At 39.2% G+C, this 19,201-nt stretch overlaps 1 protein-coding gene across 11 annotated transcripts in view; it reads right to left on the bottom strand.

Annotated features, from left to right (window-relative positions):
- Positions 1 to 19,201, bottom strand: part of CARMIL1 (capping protein regulator and myosin 1 linker 1) — a 196,272-nt gene that overhangs the window by 35,829 nt on the left and 141,242 nt on the right. For all 11 annotated transcript variants that reach the window (XR_003923014.2, XM_030011770.2, XM_030011761.2 and 8 more), the window contains 5 exons: positions 17,975 to 18,103; positions 17,584 to 17,715; positions 13,887 to 14,062; positions 11,731 to 11,818; positions 8,622 to 8,771 (listed from right to left, as the gene is read on the bottom strand). Coding sequence is in view for 10 of the 11 variants with exons in the window: in XM_030011770.2 (XP_029867630.1) it covers positions 8,622 to 8,771; positions 11,731 to 11,818; positions 13,887 to 14,062; positions 17,584 to 17,715; positions 17,975 to 18,103 (675 nt within the window). In the remaining variant the exon portion in view is untranslated. The remainder of the gene's footprint in view (positions 1 to 8,621; positions 8,772 to 11,730; positions 11,819 to 13,886; positions 14,063 to 17,583; positions 17,716 to 17,974; positions 18,104 to 19,201) is intronic.

Genomic DNA, 19,201 nt, shown 5'->3' with positions numbered 1-19,201 from the left:
GATGGCAAAACTCAAAGGTAGGTCTATGGAGTGCCAGCACCTAAGTGTGATACATGAGTCAAATAACGCTGCTTGGTCATACTGTCATGGGGCAGAACACGAGCCTAGGAAGGACAGAAATACCATGACAGAAGAGGAAGATGCCTACCCCTCAAAGCAGGACTGCTCACCTGCAAGCGTGGAATTAAGTGGTGACTGGCAAGAAGGCACTGGATTCTGCAATTTCTCAGAGAGTATGGACACAAACTTCCCCTGGAGTATCTAAATACCATGATATTGGAAATGACCCACAGCTAAAAAGTACCGAATGAAAAGAGGTTCTGATAAGCTTTGAATGAAACTACCCTGACTTTTCAATCACTTTGTCTTTCTATCCTGCTCATTCCTTTTAGTTTTAACATCTGCTTACTTGAAGTTTTTTTTCACCAGTTTAAATGCTTTTGGTTTCAGATCAGTATTCCAATCCTGTGACTACTGACCTCGAAAATTCACAGTAATTTGATCTTTACTCACATGAAGAAAGATCTCACTGCAGAGATATACCCACCACTTTGCAATGAGGCTTTAGCTGACCTGAATAACATCAGAAGAATCTATTTACCTCTAAGTTCTCCTCTAGTCTGAGAGAGAGATGTTTTGAAAGGAAGCCTGATAAATTTATGAATAGGATTGTGTGATGCAGTTGTCAGTGATAGCAGGGATTACATTTGATGACTTGAAAGCTGTCTTCTAGCCTTTTGGCACTAGGTACTCTTGACGTCATTTATTTATTTATTTAAAAGTTTCTATTCCAGTAACACAGCTCATCCTAACCTCCTTTTCCTTTACAAAATATAGCAAAATCTAATGGTACTCTCTAACCGCCTGCCCTAGCACAGACTTCCTCTCCCCTCTTCCTGTGAGCAGCTATTCTTTATCCCTGAAGTATGAGGTATCAATTTTGCAGAGCAAAAAATCACAAGCCTCCTGTTCTTCTGGGTGAAGCGAGAACCATGAAGCACTCTTAGTGGGACAGACTTCTGCATGTGCTATTTTCAGTAGGCTTTCCAGATTTCAGAATAAACAAGACTCCCCCATATAACACAGATAAGTAACTCATGCCAGGTTATTTATTTGAGACGCTGGAAGAATCAAAAGCAGCAGAAAGGACCACGCAACCTATAGAGAAAACTCTTCAACCACTTGAGAAGGTCAACTTGCCAGATATTAATTGAATCAAGAAGCACTATGGCTACAGACAGATGTGTGCTACAGAAACAGCACTGTTAGGGGTTATTCTCATGCTATTTGCTGTTGTCCCTCTGCCAAAGGTTACAAAGTCTAGATTTTGGCAAGAACTCCTCCAAAGGCGCTCTTGCTAATTTGCCATGGGAAATAATGAGCAGGTTCTTATAAACGGAGACTGTGGAAAGATGAATTCTGTATCTATTTGTGCTGAACTCAACTGACTCCACAGCTCTGCTGGCAAAAGGGATCACACACGTGCCCCCTCATCCAGCCCGTGCACAGGGGCTTTGTCCTCATAACCCGTTAACTTTTTCTGAAGTAAGCGAGCACTTGGGTGATCCCTGCTGCTGGCTGGCAGGGCAAGCAAACCCAGGTGACCCAGATAGTCACCTCTCCCACCAAGTGGTGGACGGGTGCCCACCAGCAGGCTAGAGCCTGCAACGGCCAGCTGGTGCCTGCTGAGATGACTCTGCCTTCAGCCTAGGCATTCCAATTCTTGCTAGCAGAGTGGCAAATGGTGGGACTCAGCAGCCAGGGCTGACGCTACCTATAGACCGCACAGCTACATATTCAAGACCTTTCTGTCTGCCACAGACTAACTTCTTAGCAGTGAACTCCCTCTTAAAGCCACTGCAGGGAAGTTAAACTCTCAAGACCAGTGTTTCAGTGGGTGCTTTGTTACTGAACTCTCCTTTCAATGTGGCTTTTTCACAACACGTGAAGTAAAATGATGGAAACTCAGTATCAGTAAGACAACTACTGCCACAAAGGATGTAACTACACACCCTCCCCTCCACCCCAAATATAAGTCTGGGTCTACCAAGGTAAAACAAATCATCAGTATTATGCGAAGACAAGCTCCTGATACAGAAGTGCCACCATGCAAACAGAATACCCAGCACCTGCACTTCACAATTCTCATTTTAATCTAAGCAGAAAACAGTCTCCAATTTTACACTACTTTTTTTCTTAACCAAGCATGCAGTGCTGTTACTAGAAGCAGTTTATCACATTCTTCGTTTACTTCATATTGTGCCAATGATGTACCCTAGATTATGAGAAACAGCTTTGAACTCTGACTAAGAAATCTCAGTTGGTTTAAGAAAGACATACTACATATCAATTATCCATCACCTCCTTCCACTTGGAGACCAAGAAAAAGACATTGAAAGCCAGGTTTCTTTTAAAGCGTTTCAGCTGGGAACACATAGCCCCTCATGATCCTGAAAGAGACTGCAGCCTGTAGTCTATACATGTAACAATCATTGAACAAACACAGATAAGGACCTCTAAGGGCAGTGAGAATGCTGCAAAACTATATATAAAGGAACCCAGGAAAAGTTAGGTAACAAATATTCACAATTAAAATTAATGTAATCACAATACTAATGGTGAGGCTAACATATAAACACACAACTTGCAAATAAACAATACATTCACAGGTTCTGCAAAATTATCACACCGTCTCCCCTTGTCTCCTACTTTCTCAGCCACAGCACTGCATGTGTAGGGAAGGGCTTAGGGAGCATGTGGGCACTGTGCTCTGCCCCTCCTGGTGATGTTTTCATAAACTGTCCTAATTCGGGGTGAGTCAGAAATATTACTGGACTCCCACTGAAGTAGATTTGCTCACATGCCTGTGATGGAGCCTTTTCAGAAGCCAAGAATACTCTCACATACCATAATGCCAATTCCTAGCTTCCCACAGAGTGCTGTATTTACTACACATCAAAGGCCTATTTCTGCTAATGCATACAAGAGAGAAACTCAAGTGTCACAATCAATTTAATCCGGCATTCATCCAGGCTGCTGCCTTTGCTGTCATCCCTGCCTGCTTGTTCCTGCCGCTCAGGATTTGTTTTGTGAACTCAACCAGAGGACTAGTCAGTCTGTAAACTAACCTGGGAGAGAAATCCTCTGTAAAAAGCTTAATTTTCAGCTGAATCAATTCCCACACCCAGTTTGTAGTGAGGCTGTGTGAACACCAGTACAAGTGTGAGGGTGTGGGCAGGAAAGAATGCGCTGTGTACAGGGGAAAGTGGAAATGCTCTTTTCAGCAAGACCAATGATTTTTGCTGGATTAAGCCAGTCGCAGAGCTACAGCTTTATTTATAGCACAGGAGAACACACAGAGGCCAACAGGAACTGGGGTTTTATTGCAGTAGGTGTTCAGTCTTTCATCCAAAAAGCTGACTATCTCTGCCTGAGACAATTCTGCTGCAGGTAAACAGAGAGCAACAAGAATCAGAGGTGGTAGTATGTCAGGGCATACCAGAGGATCTCTACTTTATTTTTTCTCCCTACAGTATCAGTGTACATGTACATGAGTCTGTACCATGATTTTCTCCTTCCTCCAGTGAAAGCAACTGAAGGGGTTTCTGTTGTTTTAATTCTAATTTGTTCTGGATGAGGGGCTGGGGAGAGAAAAGCTTTCAGGTGGTGTTTTATGAGTTTTCTTTTTTTAAAAAAATAAATTTAATCCTGGTGTGGTGAGTGCAATTTCTCCCTTTTCTCTGAAAAAAAACCAACGTCCACACACTCCCTGTCTTTCAGAACCCACAGGTTCATAAGTCTTCACCTGGATACTGGACTAATCTGCTAATTTTTTGACAATAGTTAGTTAGTACACTCCCAGGAAAAAACATACACCACCAATCCACAAGTGTTCTGCTACTTCTGCGAATCTTCTCCTCTACTGTACAGGTGAAATCTATTGTTCAATAAAGACTAAAACATTAATATATTGCTCATGGGATTTTTTTTTTTAATCTTTCCTCCATTAAAGTCATAGAACCATCTCTATGGTTAAAATTAGAAATAGATGAGAAATGGCTAAGATACAATATTCATCACAGGCAGTCCTTTTCTATTAGCTACAAGCATTTTTGCAAACACATAATTTACCATCCAAGCATTTCAATCTTACTCTGACATGCTTTAAAGAAGATTTACAAGCATACTTGTGTATTACAACCTACAATTCCTTTACGTGTTTCAAACTATTTCCTACCATACCTCTTCATAATGCAAATAACCTCTTCTGTGCTCTAAAAACAATACTTAGCCTGGCTGTATGCTTGTTACTACCTATAGTAATAAAATTTTATTGCTGAAATGGATATTTTAAAGATGATGAGTACACATATTTCTAGTAAAAAAGCTATTTCTCTCAAAACTTTTATTTAAATAGTGGCTCAACTCTGGTGATCTCCGTTTAGTATTCTGGAAGCCAAACTAACATTCAAATAAATTTAAAAAAAAAAAAAAGCTTTAGAACAGAACTCTTAAACATAATCTCACAAAGATGCTCCTTTACCTTTTGGTGGGGAGTTGAGCACTATTTAATTCTCTTACTTCTGCAAAGAACTAATGGCTATGAAAGAATAAAGTACAACTAAAAGCATTACGCAAAATTAAACCAGTTAGTATCTACCTACACAATTACACATACCAAGATACATGATACTCAATCTCAGTAAAAAAGGGTGCTTTATGTAGTTTTAAAATGTATGCATTAGTTTGAAATGTGAGTCTCGTCATATATGCACAGAAAAATTTAGAGAAACCACACTATTTTATGAAGTTAATTCATGATTGAGTCTAAGCCCTGGAAAGCAGGCCATGGTTCTTCCTTTAATCTGAGAATAGTAACTAATTTTCTGCATAAAGATTTTTCTTTCCATCTTACTTGCATGCAACTTTTATCTAATGACTTATTACCATCAATGCAGCTCTAATTAAATGTAGACAACTAAGACAGATGTAGATTAGGGAAGCATTAATTTACTGTACTGCAGCTCAGGGAGATCAGAAACTCTCGGGCCCATAATGTTCCAGCTATCACGTCCTATGCTGGACCACTCAATCGCTCCTAGCATTCTTTAGAACTCATATAACAGACAGCAAATTCTGGTATGACTGACAAATTTTTCATATTATGGACTCTCAGGCCACCGTTAAAGGTGGGATGAGAATCATATCCTAAGTTGAAGCTAATAAGCTTTAACTACACAGTTTGGTATTTAGTAAGTCCTAATTCCGACAACAAAAAATACTAGAAACAACATTTAAAAATCTGTTTTTCAGTGGTGCATTTCATGGGCCTATTCATGATATTTCATTCTGTCTTGTCTGTGGTGTTTATACATATCAAACTTTGAAGTGGATGGATGGCAACTCTCTACTCTGGCAGGAAAATCCTCCCAGACACAGCCACTCTGCGCCCTGCTTGAGAATAGGTGGGCAGGCTGTGAACACACCAGTGCCTGTTTGTTCGCTCCATCACTGGAGGTTTCAGATCCCTGTGCTGCCAGTCCAACTTTTATAAACAAACCTTCCTGTCTTCCACTTTCAATCCACATATAAGAACAAATAGCTCATAAGCATTTTATTACAAATACATTTACCTCAACTCATAGTCATTCACCTAGCTCCAGTGCTATATAATCATCTGTAAGCATAGAGTCAAAACTGAACCTGGATCCAGTTTTTCCCCACGTTGTTCAAATACAGCTTCAAGGGAGGCTGGTGAATAACAACACATTGTTGTATGCATTGCCTCAGCCAGAATATTGACCCTCGATAGGCTTACTGGAGAAAACAAGAGCGAAGAGAACAGGCTTGCTGAAATAATGGGTTTGCAAAATGAATCCAGTTTTGCAAATGGAAAAAAAGCAGCTCCCCGCAAAACAGTGGTCCAAGCTCAGTGCCTCTTCTATAAGACCAAAATCTCTTCTTCCCCAGCCATCTTGACAACTAGCTGGAGCAAACTGATAGACAGAACTTAGAAAAGGCGAGTTTTTCCCGGCATCCCAGCAACATGATCAGCCTCATCCCACATTCTATATTCTTTTGGCAATAGGAGATTAGGCTCCCAAACATGCACACCACCACGCTGCAATTCAAGGCTTCAGGTTCGAAGTTTGCAGAATACACAGCCAGGTGTGTCATCTACTCACAAGGCTCACATCTGTTTTATCATCACGCTTCGTAATGCTTAGGGATTTCCAATGGCTAAACAAGGCATCGTTCTGGACTAATGCCATTTTGGAAGTTGGATCTAAAGAGCTATTTCTCATTTAAGATTAAAAATAATCAAAGGAAATTAGGTTCATAGCTATAGTTCATAAAACCATATGCTTCTCTATCTAGTAAAATCTTTCAGCAACATAACCGTTTCCTGCACTGACCAGCTCACAAAGCATTCACTGATGCCCCTTTCAGAAGGTTCCTCATTTCCACATAAATATCTGTATGACACCCAAAAGCTGCCACAAATCAGGTTAATTTTTCCAAGACAGTATGTAAAAAAATCCATAGGATTTTCCACAGGTAAAATACATCACTTGGAAAGCACTATCTTTGAAGTTACTAACTCCACCCAGAAGATGCAAGAAATCCATTCTTAAGATGCTTTTAGTTGCAAAAACACGGTAAGAACAATAGCTCAGTAAAAATTCCCCTATTACTCAGCCTCTTGGGGCTATCTATTTATCTATATATTTTTACAACAGCAACCAATATCACTTGCACCCAGGATTCAAAAAGCAGTTCTTAAAAATGGATTGCAGTTTTTAGTAAGTGGATTCTTTAGCATTGACTACGATTACTGCCTCGTGTTTATTTGATGCTTCATTCTTTTCAGAAATTAGATGTTCATGAGAATCTGGGTCACAAAGGTATTTGAATCTCTGTGCAAGATGAAGGGAATGAGAGGAATGAAGAGAATGAAGAGACATATAAACACTTCTGAAGATAAGTACAGTTAGCATCTAATGCATCTTTTAAAGAGTGTAAGCATCATCACATTTCCATTATTTTAGTATGACCAAAGTGAAAGATAACAGCACAGCAATAGGATCCTTTCATATAACCATGGTGATATGAGATAAAGACAGGAGCTATTTTTTATATTTCCAGTATTATTATTCTTAACAGGCTGCAAGAATAAATTTAAAGGGGGGGGGGGGTGGGGTGTCAAAATGAGTGCTTAGCTTATTTTTCTATATATGAAGCCAGCATACAAAAACTAACTTCCAGGTACAGTGTTCAGATGCCACATATTTTACTGGCACGTCTCTCTCCCATAGGATTTAGGGCTCAAAATGATTACTGAATGTTGGCTACAGAAAGCTTCTAGAACTTGACAGTATCAGCGATGAGCCAGATGATGCCATCAACAACCACATGCCTCAGGAATTTGTGATGTTCAGACAAATATTGCATCTAATCAAATCTTGGTGAAGAAGGAGATTTGGAAGGGAGAGAGAACTATTTTAAGATGGTATTTCCAATGAAGGTGTGTTTTTGTTTCATAGCTAAATGAGACCAACAGATAGCTGCTGCAGAAAGCAGCAACCCTGCTGCTCCTTCTCTTGAGCTGTACTTGGCTGACTCTGCAGTACGTCTGTTCAGGGTGCTGAACCAACAAAACTTCTTCTACAAAAAGATGCAATCAATTTTTCTGCCCGTTTCGCTTCCTGTGAAAGCCCATGGCCAATGAGCCAGGTAGGAGGGCAGAGGAGAAAGCCCATCCCTTGCAGCAGTGACCACCTATTAGACTAAGTTGTAACAGAGAAGTGCTCCCTGAAGTTCCTGTCCACTGAGAGTTCCTCAACAGACTGAGCTGGGTGGAGGGGAATTTGAGGTTGAAAACAGTTAGCAAGCCATTTATTTGTAATTCTGTGGATTTACATCTCAAATAATCATGAAATGGCACAGAACCATCTTTACAATAAAAGTCACACATGGGATTTTATAAGGCGCTTCAGTGATTTATGTTCAGCATTTTTATTGCATCTCACACTCCTAACTCAATTACTTTTGAAAAGCTTGCCCTCTAGGATCACTTGCAGCCCAGTCTCAAGGCTTTAAGACTTCTTCCATACATTTAAAAGCTAATTAAAAAAAAAAAAAAAAAAAAAAAAAAATCAACTTCTGTTCGTGGTCAATAATATAACTTCCAGGCAGAAGCATTTTTTGTTTAGAGGAATCCATGTCAAGTAGAACGAAGACAAAGGCAGAAAGCAGCATGTTGTCAAAGGATAGCATGGTCAAATTTATTACTGCAACTGAACCTCTGTGAAACTGTGGCCAGTGGAAGAGGCGTTTATTGTATTAGCTTGATTGTAGCAATCTATGCAAGGCGAGGGCCCTTGAATAGGTACCAGGAAAGGATAAATGAAGAAAAGGGAAAAGCTTTTCCTTTGCTCAACAGCAATATGCAACTCAGACAAAATGTTAACAAGCTAACATTTATTTTTTCTATTTTCTCTAGAAGCCAATTCCTAATTTCAGTTTCCTGATACCATGAAATTGCCAAATGACATTTTGAAAAACATTTTTCTTCCAGTTATTTGCATGCTTAACCAAATGGGCTGAGGAATGTGTCTTACCATACAAGTGTCCAGATCCTCCAAACGTTCTATCTCTGTCAACTCCTCAACTGTGATGATAGAGCGTTTAGCTGGTTTTTCCTCAGCTAACTCAATTTCCAGTGATTCCTGCTGCGGAAGCGGTTTGCCACGTCTGGTCAAATGGTCAGCCTGGTGGCAAGGATAAAGACAGGAGCACATCAACCAAACTGTTAAAAAAGGCAAACCAAACCCAACCAGAAAGCTTACAGAACTTAAGTGATCACAGATCCTAGAAGACCAAGCTCAGTTGTGTGTGTTAATCTTCGCACAGGGTTTTGGTTTTGGGTTTGGTTTTTTAGTTTTTTTGGATGGAAAACCCCTTCCATCACACATTCTAAGAAGGAAGGGAGAAAGCCTAACAGGAAAAAAGAAAAGGAAAAAGGTCAGATAAAAAGCCATCCTACTTTTGACTTATAATGGTATTACAGGGCTTCCTCAGCATTTGTCCTGCCTTTTATTATAAAGAAAATAAAGGGGTGGAAGAGAAGCTTTGTCCTGCACCTTTTGTTTTAAGTTAAATAACACAAAGACATGTACCATTTCAGCTAACATAATTTTCATATTTATTAGATGGCCAAAAATGTTAACACCTGCTATTCAAAAAACAGGACAGCTTTGTTAAATACCTCAGTCTGTTTCACTGAAGAAATAGGTATGGGTTATCATCAAAAGAAAAAAATTCATCATTGATAGATCTATGGGATAAGATATATTTTTTTTAAAGTATCAGAGAGGAAAAACTCTAACAATAATAAAATCCATTTTTAGACCTGTATAGCAAAAATGGTTACTAAGAAGTACACAGAGAAAGTTATATAAACCACCCTAGATTGTACTTGGAATAGAGTGGGTTCATGTTGTCAGGAAAATGATGAAATATTTTCTAGTTCTGTTGGTAACTGAAGAGAAAATTCAGTAACATCTGCTAAAAGCAAGTATTTGAAGATCAGCTGGCCCAAATCAGTTAGTCACAGCAGCCTTCAAAGAGGCAGCTACAGAGAGCTGTAGTCCACTGCTTAACATCAGCATGACTCTGGACAACCAGTGGACTGTAGTTTTGTTAACCATCAAAAGGGTAAACAGATGACCTGAGTCAATTATAGCTCACTTAGCATAGTGTCTACTCAGGAAAAACAACTGGAGAGCTGTTATGGATTTATCTTTAATCACACTAAAATGGCTAGAATAATAATTAATGCTAATCGTCATCACATTAGGCAAACTCAGGTCTTGTCGAACAATGTTTATTTTTCAAATTTGCCTCAAACACTGCTATGTCAATGCAACATACACAGACATTTGTAGGTGGCTGAATTAGTAGTACGTGACACTCCAGTTGAAGGAGCTGGCACAGAAGTCTATCAGTGCATTTAATCTTTGCTGTATTAAGAACTAGCTGCCAGCTCTCAGATTGCAGCTGTCAGTTGAAGAATAACACTGACAAATTATACAGGAGTTCCTCTACCAGCATTTTTGAGATCCCTACTCTTCAGTGTTTTCATCAGTGCTATACTATCTGAAATAATCTGCAGCTAACAGAAACATAGGAGAGTTAAACAGCGAAAGGGACATGTTACTAATGCAGGCCAAAATGGATCACAAAGTAAATCAACTCAAAGAAAACGTACAGGCAATCATTCCTAGGAACTAAAAGCACTGGCAATTACCTATGGACACAATCCTGAAAAGCACGAAGTGTCAAGCATCCAGAAGTGATTACTGGGAGGGAGATCTAGCAAACCCAGTCCTGAAAATGAGCTACCGCTGAAACTCTGACAAAAGGAAGGAATTCTTATCTCCTTGGCTATGTAAATACGAGGAGTAAAGAACGTGAGGAGAAAAACAATTTTATTTCTATATATGCTGTTGGTTAAAACATTGGAATAGTCTGTCTGGTTCTGGGGACCATAATTTTGAAAGAGGCTTTTAAAACAGCTGGAGAAAGTGCAGAGAATTGTTACTGAAGTGACTGAAAGGCTGGAGAAAATGACTTACTGTGCAAGAGTCGGGGTATGTCCAAGTTGTGCAATACCACTGGAGAGAAACAGCCCACTGCTCATGCCAGCTGAGCCTGCTCCAAGACCAACTGGAGCTAATTAAAGTAGCCACTCACACAGCAGACTAATGCTGCTGCATAGCTCCTGAGACCAGAGGTTGTATCTTTACACAATGCTGCTCTCTATCATGAAGGTGTACCCTCAAATAACCCAGTCTTTTAATTTATTTAAAAAAAAAAAAAAAGAAAAAAAAAAAGGGTGAGGGGAAAACAGTGATCTGTATTCTGTGTATGAGGACATCATGGAGAGGAAATAGAGAAAAATATATATGGTTCCCTTATCTTGTGGGGAAAAGCATCTGAAAAAATTCATGACTGCAAGCTGAAGCCAGAGAAATTTCCACTAGAAATGAAGAGCAATTTCAATCAGGAGAATGACCACCCCCTGGCTTCTATGAAAAAACAGTACTGGATTTGAATTACAGAGGCCCACTGCATTAGAAATAAAAATGTTTTTCTCTGGATACACAGTTGTTTATTTCTTCTTCTCTTGATGAACCAAGTACCTTTATAATAAATAACCGTGCCTCCTGACAGCTCAGCACCTTCAAATAACAAACTGTTTCCTTTCCTACGTTTCTACCCCTTTCTCTTCAAACTTGACACCTACGTTTCTGAGGTAGCCTCAAGAGGTACTCATTCTGGGAACAAGGTCTCAGCAGCCCCTCCTCTAAAGAATGAAATTTTACCTCTCATTTCATGACCAACCAACCCTTATCATCTCACCAGGACAAGCACTGACACGGTTCTTAACTAATGACTCACTGTTGCATCCTGATGGCATTTTTAGTTTTAGTAGTGGAAAAGATAATAGGACAAATATATAACGCAGCCTCTTCCAAGGTTGTATCTTCCTTAAAGCAAAGAGGCAATAGTCCCATGATCATATTTCAAATTATGTCAGTGATGCCAATGAAAGTAAGACCAATTTCAAAATAGAGCTGTGCTAAGGAGAAACTGAACAACTTATGAATGTAAGTGGCATTGTTAAGATACCCAGCACATTCAGATATCAACCATGCGAATACTCACCAGTTTGTGATGGCAATGGGAAAGTGCGTCCAGGATTTCATCTACAACTCGGTCAGACAGGAAAGAAGCCACTGTCAGCTTTACTTCACTGTGTGAGGATTAAAAATGAGACAGAGAAATTTTTAATTCATGCAGGAGAATTTTGTCTTTATTACTGTTCAGCAGTGTGACAATTATCCACAGTCCTGTCACTTTATTTGAAGTAAAACATTAGAGGGTGTCAGGATACATGACTGCAGGTTTCAGAAATAAACTCATGAATCACACAATAAACACAAGAGCCCTCTGTACCATATTTAACCTGCTTCTAACATTTTTCTAAGAGCTGAAATGAAAACATCTGGGCAAGAGAGCTGAATAAAAAACACATGTGAAACTCAGTAAGGAACACTCTGCCACTGAAGTCAGAGAAACACGAATCTCAGATGAATGGGATTGGGACAGTGCTGCCTGTTTAACACTACTACACTGAACAACTACAATCCACTTACTTCCTCAACTCCTTTTTGTGTTTGCCTGCCAGCTGACAGACAACTGTCCAAAGCTGGTTCTCTAGTCTTTGCCATCACAACTTTGCTCCCTCTTTTTGCTCTAGGTAACCACTTTGTCTCAAGAACTCCACGTCAGCCATTCCCATCACACAGATGTACGTGGGACACCAACACACCCTGTACACTGAATTGAGGTTTCGCTGGTAACTTCCTATCAAGGAAATGTGTACCTTGAATTGCTCCCTTAGGGTCCTGCCTTTGGCCACAGCACAAAAGGCCCAGGCTGTGGAGTGCAGCTGATTTGCAGCTGACAAGCACATATGCCCGAGATGCAGCCCAAAGCTCCATCTCTCCTGCCTCTACAGTTTCAAGGCCAACTGCTTCACCTGACGCTTGCCAGCAAGTACCATGATTCTGTTTTAAGGTTTTTATGTCTGGACTGAGTTGCGTTGGATTAACAAAGCTATTTCTATCTGGGGCTAGCACTACTGTTGCAGAAAGCCTGGGGAAAAAGGTAAGAAACTCCTTGGAAAGGCAATGCAATTCATAGGGAGGCAGAACGGTGGCCAAGCCACGGTGAGAAGAGAGTGAGAGTGAAGGATTTCCCTCAGTTACCTATACATTAATTTCAAATAATATAAGGCAGGAAGGGTGACAGTGTGGCACCCTCACCCCACTGACAGTTGCAGCTTCTACAGGTGGAAGGAACACTATTATTGCCTCAGTGTCAAGATTTGTTTGAGCGGACTGAAGTGAAGAAAACTCACTCCCTGAACCATTTTAAACACTCCGAAGGCATAGCTAAAGTCTTTAACACCTTTTTCTGCCAGTTTTGCTGCACTCTGCAAAACTAATTTCTAAGTCTTACTATTTTCTTCTTCTGCACAGATATTAACATCACAATGCAAAATGACATGCTTTTCCATCAAGCAGAAAGGATTCCTTAGCCAAATGATGGCAGCTGCAAAGGTTTAAGTACAGGTCAACTACATTATACTGCATAAATATATTCCCTGGTATATATTTAATTAAAAAAAAAAAAAAAAAAAAAAAAGGCAGTAAAAGGTCAGGTAAAAGCCTCTTTTTTTTTTTCCCCCTTTTTTAAAAGGGTGAAGTAAGAATTGTTTAAGGTAACTGTTTCTGCTCCAGGTCTGTGGTTTGAATATCCAAGTTTCCATTTTTTAAGTATGTCTGTCTGCTGTGCACAACTCCCACACAAACAAAAAGTTTTAAAGTGATTGCTGCAGCTACAGGACAAGACCAAATGCAGCAACAGACAAAGCACTGTTAACACTCAAAGCAAGTAAGTGCAATTTCCTTCTATTACAGTAATTCACTGTTACCTGAGAACATAAATAGGTTTTAAAAAAAGTATCAAGTCATAAAAATGTTATTTGTGTACCATAAACCAAAACTCTTACTAAATAAAACAGAAGCACATGCCTTAATGATCAAGTTAACATCCCTGGAGATTCCAAATATTTGAATCTCCTGAACTAAGTTCACCAGACCTGTAGGACAATTTCCTGCTCTTTGAATGCCTTAATATAGTTTCTTGTGAGTCACAAAAGCATTCAAAAAATCTTCCACTACACAGACACACAGACACGCAACCCAAAATCCAAATTCTATAACCAATTCTGTTTGCTTAGTCTTTTAAAGTACCTAATTTTATTGAGGATATCAATTCCAGATTGCTCCAAGAGGACATTTTTCACGAAAGTGCGTGGGATGGAAATCTTCTCAGTGCTAGCGTCAATCAGGTCTTCACGGATGCGAGCTTTCTTCATTACATTTGGGCAAAGGTTTTCTGCTGCATCCACCATGGACTCAAGGAGCGTCTGCAGCACAGTAAGCAAAAGCTAACATCAGGTATTGAGATTTTCATTAGCTGGAAGATCGCAGCATTATTCTGGTGCATAGCACTATGACACTTTTAGACTGCTAATTTTTTATAATTTTTCTTCCTAAGATCCAATCCATTTTGCAATTCAGCTGCAATCTAAAAGGCATTTTACAAAATAAAGGGGGAGCAACATACTTGTTTTGAAAATGACCTACAACTGTACTTGTTTGCCTTTTCAAATACGAAACATTTACATCTCTGTGTTTAACTGTCAGAACAATAAATTAGCTTCCCTTGTGCACCCACCACCGCTGCCTCTGCATGCTGGAGAAGCAGTGGATGCTCTGCTGCAGCTCCCTTTCCTCTAAACTGTGCCCTGAATCAGCAATTTTCATCAATGCTCCAGACCTGCCAATCTGTAAGAGGCATCAGTATATGAAGAAAGGAGATTCATGAGAACTTGGCATGCTGTACAGGGCTGGGATATACTAGCCAAATATTAAGAAGTAGCTAGAAGTATGATTTGCAGTGGGCATACAAACCTTTAATATATGGATCTCATTTACATACATGGAAGTCCACAGTGAACCTTAGGTGCAGTCAACAATTTCTATTCTTTTTTAACAACTGATCAAAACCCTAAACCAGGACAGAAGAAAAGCATACACACTCCAGAAACAGGACCGTGTAACCCCCCAACTCCCTCAACTCTCTTTTTCTTAAAATAAGGTCTCCCCTGCTGATGGTGTATGTAGATACTGAGTAAGAAACAAAAACGCCATTACTCCGTGATAATTTTAATGATTCACAGCAGCATCTTTCAGTCTGTAGCTCTTAACTGACTGATTTTTAAGTGTAGATTCACAAGGACAACACAGCAGCATGAAGCAGCCACAACATCCAGGGAAGTCTGATCTTTATATCCTTTGATTTACAGGTATAAGGGACCCTACCTGAAAACTTCAAAATTTACTTTTACTCAAAATACTCAGAGAATGTGCAACTCAAAAGTTAAATGGAGTTTGGATCTCTTCTTTAAGTGCACAACTGAACATAATTTCTTCAGTAGTGGACTTCATCTGTTGATTTCACATGACTATTATCATATCTACAGAAACCTTTCCCCACCCCCTACTTCCAACCCAAAACCTTTCAGTGACAGAAACTCACAGCTACCAATATTGACTGTGGAGGGGCAAACATTTCAGTCACAAGGCCACAAGTGCCAGTCAGCAGGCGTACAGAAAGAAGAGAACAATGTCCTGCCCACAATTAATGCCTATTAACATTCACGAGAAAGACACAGTGAGTAAAAGGACTGGAGGATGATGATATCTAAGGAAAAAAATGGAACCGGTGATGAAGCCAACAAATCCTTTGCACTAGGACAGAATTTAGGATGAATAGTTAAGTGCTCCTGTCCTTACAAAACAATTTTCTCTTGCCTAAGCACCATTCGTCTTGCCTACGATTCTCCATCGAGCCTTTGCCAACCAAACAAAGCATCTCTGGGTTCTGTGTGTCCACAGTGACACCAGCAGGAGAACAGAAATGCAAGGAAGGGCCGGCCTTCCTATAATTTCTCCTTTGGCCAACTCAACTCACTCCAAGATATTGCTTTTCCTTATTCTAACTTCTTTCTTCCCCCCCTTCCCTTCCTTGAGGTAAAAAAAAAAAAAACAACAACAACCCCCCCCCCCCAAAAAAACCCACCACAAAAATCTCTCTCTCATTTGCCTGAGGAGCATTCATTGACTTCACCCAATTTCCAAACACTTCTTTCTAGAATCAGGCTCTGGTTGCTATGGAAGCTAAAATTCAAAACTCCACTTACAACACACATGACATTTTTCCCCCAACAATTACAAAAACAATTGTAATTATGTGAGCTCCCTTATCTTTACAAATAATAAACTGCATATGATGTTTTGAATTGACCTAAACAACTGAGAAAAAAAAAAAATCCTAATCCATGTTCAACATTTTCTCCTCCACACAAAGTACAACACCATCGAACTTAAAGGAGAACCTTTCAGCCTTTAGCGTAAAATTAATAAAAATGAGTGTTACAATATACAAAGAGCATTATGACTTTATGGTTTCTTGTAAGGCACTTAAACTTTAACACCACACAAATCAAAAGTAAATGTAAAAGTTAGAATGGTTGAGCTAAAGTGCCTTTTGCTGTAAATGTGTAAAAGCATAAATGGAAGGCCCATTAACTCAATCTTATGCCAGGAACTATAAATAACATTCCAAATGCTGAAGAGGCTTTTTTTTTTTTTTCCTCCCTTCTATAAGACTCTCCAAAATTCACAGGACTTATTTAAGTGCATGACCCCTGCATGAAGGGTTGACCTGACTATTCCCATCCCAGTAATAGCCTAGAAGCTCCACTGGGAAGAATCTTGTGAATAAATCACTTTCATGTCTGCAGAAATTAAAAAAGTGATAAAGAATCTTCACCTTATTTCATATAATGGGGAAAGGGAGAAAAATACTAAAAATTCAGCACCATTTTCCTCCTCATTAACTTTTTAATTTCAAAAAAATAATTAGTGATGTGGTATTATTATTGTTCTTCATTATATTCCCACTGACTGAAGCATTTTCATGTTGTTTCAACCCAAGTTCAACCTTCACTGTCAAATTCTTCGGTAAGTTTAAATGTAGCAAAACACAGGCAAGGTATCTTAGTCATAAACTTAAGTTGATCTGAACTGCCTCAGAACCATATTCTTAAATTCATCAGCTTCCATACAGATCCCAACAGTTGCCAAAGTTTCCCCACCTTGACTTTTTCCTGGACTAATACCTTTGCACATACTGTATGGATGACTCTTCCTTGCTTATTATAGAGTAAGATCTAACACAACTGGAAGGTAGAAGTTTCTGAGCAAAAGCTCACTGAACACACAGGTCAGAATATTTACAGATCAATGACATCTATTTGAAGAACTGAGGTTTGACAGGCAACTTGTGGAAAGATTTCCTGTAAAGCTGCCTGTACTAATTCTTGGGGTGTTCTCAATACATACAAGTTATCCAAACCAAACAGTTAAAGTGGAAATTCTGCACCAGGTTCAAAAGTGGTTACTGGGAAAAAAATTCTGCAATGGAGTCTACAGAAAAGCAGCTTTCACTCCAGTGGAATACCTTAACTAGTGAGTACTTTTCTCCAGGGCATGAGACTTTTCAGGGTGCTTGAGAGATGCCTTTATTAAGGGCCTAAGGAGCAATTGATAAGTCTTCCCCTTCTAGAAGATAAAATAAGATGATAATAAACAGTATATGCTCCTTCTGCCCACTGCAAACTCTAACGCATTTTTCTTCATTCCAACTGGGCAAGTACCCAGATAATAAAGCACAAAGTTATAAGAAACTAATAATGAAAAGATAGCTTATGTACAATTATACTGAGAAGTACAAAAAAGTGTGGCACATTTGTAGTTAGCAACAGATGTCAGATTTAGTTTTTTCTGCAAGTGAGAGATGGTAACACATCTATCCACAGACCTTAAGTTGCTCATCCACAACCCTTGTGACTTCTCCAGCCATGGATTCAAGTGTCTCTTGGATTGGATTGGAGAGTGAACCGTTCGCTCCTGCCCAAGAAGCTCCACCAAGGTGATACAGATTTGGTAAGAGCTGTAAGACAGAACAAATATCTTCGGAAAGTAGGCTCATCACTACCTGTCTTCAAATCCGGACGAATAGGCAGAAAGCCCTCTGCCAAATCAAAGTCTTTATAAATTAGAGTTATTTTGTCACTTTAAATACTACCTACAGCTGATCATCTGAACATATACTCTTTTGTGACACACTGCTATTTTAACTCCCCAAAAAGACAAAAGCAAGCACACACTGAACTGCTCTCAGTATTACCAGTATGCTGGGAAAGGCTTACTGTTTTGGAGTTCTTAGCATCCCGCATAAGCCGTTCTGCAGATTTGACATCTTCCTGTACAGCATCTACACCACAGTTTCTTAAAGAGTTGAGATGATCTTGCACTTTTACACATATTCTGTCAATCATCTACTTGAACAAAAGAAATAGAAAACATAAAACATCAGAATGTTGGTCAAACAAACTGAATTCAGTCCAGATAGCAAATGAATAGTAGCATGATGAGATCTGTAGTGACAATACACCAATCTGGAAATGCATGATCAGAGCTTGGAGGTGTATCAATGCTACTGAAAGAAAGCATTATATCTCAGAAAGACATACCTAAACATTGGAAAAATAAATAAAACTTTACCCATTAAAAAAAAATAAATGCTTTGGCATATTTCCCTCACAGTTACCTCCAGGATAACGCAAATAACCAAAAAGTTATCCAGTTCAAGTGTTGTTCTGTTTTTTCGAGCAAGTTCAATGCTGAAGATGTTGTCAATATACCTAACGCTTAGCTCTGAAGGTCCCTGAATTATTAAGAAGTTCAGACAGTCAAAGAAAGCTCTGTCACTATCCATTCAAATACCAACAGAGATTTCTCCTGTCTAAGCAAAATGCAATTGCACAGGCTTCTGAGGTGTTATTTCAAAATGTAAATATTCCTAGTTGCACGTGAATTCTAACTACCAAACGAGAAGTTTCCACCAGATCTTTCACAGTAGGATAAATTGAGCTTAATCTGTATCTGCAACACAATTCATTCAGTATGCTGCAAATACGAGGCAAGTGGTATATCTGTATCCTTACAAGACAAACCAAGAAGAATGCCTGACATATAGTCAGTTTTGATTAAGATATACAGGGCAGGGAGATATAATAGCTAAAAGTTTTTATCAGCCCACATAGCATTCATTAGAACAGGCTATTTGACGTTTTGAAGCAACATCTGAGTGCATGTGTCATCATCATAGAAAGTCTAGAGTTCTAACATCTTATATCATTAGCAATGAGAACTGAAATAATTTCACAGCATGCTCCTTTTCTGCTCCACATGACTCTTCCTCTTCAAAGGGTTTTGGTTTTTTTTTTTTTGTATAAGTACAAAAAGCTAATTAATTATTAGACAGTGGAAAGTCTCATCGGGACATCTGGACTAAAAAAAAAAAAATACACTCTGGGAATAATAATGCAACTCCACCGTACTAACTAGAGAATCTTTTCCAGCTCTCTCTCAAA

This window comes from Aquila chrysaetos, chromosome 4 (assembly GCF_900496995.4).
Source record: "Aquila chrysaetos chrysaetos chromosome 4, bAquChr1.4, whole genome shotgun sequence".
Lineage (NCBI taxonomy): Eukaryota > Metazoa > Chordata > Aves > Accipitriformes > Accipitridae > Aquila > Aquila chrysaetos.
This window is presented reverse-complemented; position numbering and strand designations above follow the sequence as displayed.